This window comes from Bison bison, unplaced genomic scaffold (genome assembly GCF_000754665.1).
Source record: "Bison bison bison isolate TAMUID 2011002044 unplaced genomic scaffold, Bison_UMD1.0 scf7180017864201, whole genome shotgun sequence".
NCBI lineage: Eukaryota > Metazoa > Chordata > Mammalia > Artiodactyla > Bovidae > Bison > Bison bison.
In genome coordinates, this window is record NW_011494773.1 from 1,732,281 (window position 1) to 1,734,642 (window position 2,362).

Genomic DNA, 2,362 nt, shown 5'->3' on the forward strand with positions numbered 1-2,362 from the left:
AGCCTGTGCTTCTTCCAGCCCAGTGTTTCACAGGATGTACTCTGCATGTAAGTTAAATAAGCAGGGTGACAATATACAGCCTTGACGTACTCCTTTTCCTATTTGAAACCAGTCTGTTGTTCCATGTCCAGTTCTAACTGTTGCTTCCTGACCTGCATATAGATTTCTCAAGAGGCAGGTCAGGTGGTCTGGTATTCCCATCTCGTGAAGAATTTTCCACAGTTTACTGTTATCCACACAGGTTATACCTTATATAGTGACAGACGCTGCAACTACTCAGTGACACTCACTGCCCATGTGGTTTAACCAAATCACTGAAATGGTGGTCTAAACCAAATCTGTGGCAATCCCAATAAAATTTAATAGAAAATCCTGAACTGCAGTGACATGCACCCCTTCAGATAATATGTTAGAATGTAGGGAAGAACTGGGCCTTGGAATGTCTTTCCATTGGGAATGGGAGTTGCTTTATTAATGAGAGAACTCTTATTGGCAATGACACCAAAAACCAGAGGTCAGTCTAAACATCTGTGTACAGACCATAATGGATAATAGACCGGCCTTAGATTACATCCCAGCTATCTGAAATAAGACTTACTGGTCCTTCCTCCCAACTCCTCCACACATATAATTCTTCCTAGGTGGCCAAATGCAGGACCCTGGAGGGCATAGGTTAATATCACAGGTTGGCCTCACCCTGCTGCTTTGAGTCCTAGTGACAGCAGCCTTAATCAAGTCTTGTATGAGACAAATTAAACAGACTTGGTCCATGCCTCTGTGAGTCAGGCTACCCAGAGTAGCCAATGGAGCTGAACATTCATATGAAGATTTGCTAGAAGCCAAGACAGCTTAAAATCAAGCAGTGAGCCTGTTGGGAAAGACAGTCCTCCATGGCTCTCTTGTACTTCCACATATCTCTCTGGGTATGCCCAGAATGCAGGGCCTTGATTCCATTTCACCTGAACCATTTCCCAAAGTTGTGTTTGCATCCAGCAGCCTTGAGAGGTGAGATAACGTCTCTCTCTAGGACAAAAAGTATGCTTGCTTATTGCTTGCTATAAAACAGTAAATCCCTTGGGTTTGTTGTTCCTTAGTTGCAAGGCAACCCACTGTGTGCTAGGTCTTCCATCTGAGCCCATAGCGCCACCATGGGGGGTTTCCGGGCCATGAGAAATTGAATCCAGCTTGCCCATATTCATCCTGCTTCCTCTCCCATGAGTAGTAAGTCTTTTGACTCTGACCCAGGAGTCTCATATCTTCGGTCAGCACTCATGAAATAATAACAAGCTAATTCCTTAGCTTCCAAGTGGGGTAACCTGATAATCTGTTCGCTTGCTTTTTAGTCAAGGAGTTCCATTTCTATCAACCTCTACACTAACTTTCTTCTCAGTGATGCAAAGAAAACATAGGATCACTTTTTGGTCAAACACATTAACCATTTTCAGATCATATAAAGCTCTTCCTCTTTCCAGCTGGAGACTCTTGAAGCTTTTTAAATGAATTTGACTCCTGCAACTCAGTCCAACAAAATCTGTAAGAAAATACGTCTCTCCTCACAGGATGACCCCAGACCTGCCAGGTGGGACCCTTGTTATCACCCATGGACACACAAGTTGTTCAGGTTCCTGAAAACCTGTTAGGAACCAGTAGGAACATTCCCACCCCCCACCACCCCCGCCCACTGAGGCGCGGACACCCTGCAGATTAGCAACTCGGGCTGAGGAAATTCTATACTGAGGATTTCCAATTCTCCTGGGAAAGTTCAGAGCATCTTTAAAAGCCACGTGAGGCACTGCAGCATAATCTGCAAGACAGGAAGACTCCTTCCTCACGTACTGAGGAATCTCACTGCCACCCACCAAAGCTAAAATCTATTCCTTCTCCCGAAGGATGCACCTGGCCAAAGGCCACCACCAGCAACCTGTATCCCCATCCACCAGCGGGCCCCGCCCCTCCCACTGTGAATCCCGCCCCTCCGCGACCCCGGGCCAATGAGAAGGCGCGCCCCTCCTTCCTCGTGGCCACGGCGCCCGCCCAGACCCTCCCAGCACTCACCAGATGTGCGGCGGCTGGTCCAGACGGTGGAAGCGGCTGGCGAAGGACGTCAGCGTCACCAGGGCCAGCAGGGCCCACCGGCCGGCCGCCTCGAAGCGCCGCGAGCTCGGAAGAGCAGGCCGTTTGGGGCTCCGCGCTGTAGCCGCCTCCGTGGCCACGTCCCGGCTTGCGGCCCGAGCCGCCTGGGACCCACATCGGCCCCTCCGGGGGCGCAGTTCGGATCCCGCCAGGCCTCCGCCGGCGGCCGGCGGCATTCTTCCCTTCCTCAGGATGACCCTCCGGCCCGTAGGCACGCTGGGTTTTGTGA

At 50.3% G+C, this 2,362-nt stretch overlaps 1 protein-coding gene across 1 annotated transcript in view; it reads right to left on the minus strand.

Moving 5' to 3' along the window:
- Positions 1-2,356, minus strand: part of POMT2 (protein-O-mannosyltransferase 2) — a 45,182-nt gene extending 42,826 nt beyond the window's left edge. Inside the window, exon 1 of the mRNA XM_010844382.1 lies at positions 2,056-2,356. Within this exon, the coding sequence (XP_010842684.1) occupies positions 2,056-2,309 (254 nt within the window). The 5' untranslated portion in view covers positions 2,310-2,356. The remainder of the gene's footprint in view (positions 1-2,055) is intronic.
- Between the last annotated feature and the right edge of the window lie 6 nt (positions 2,357-2,362).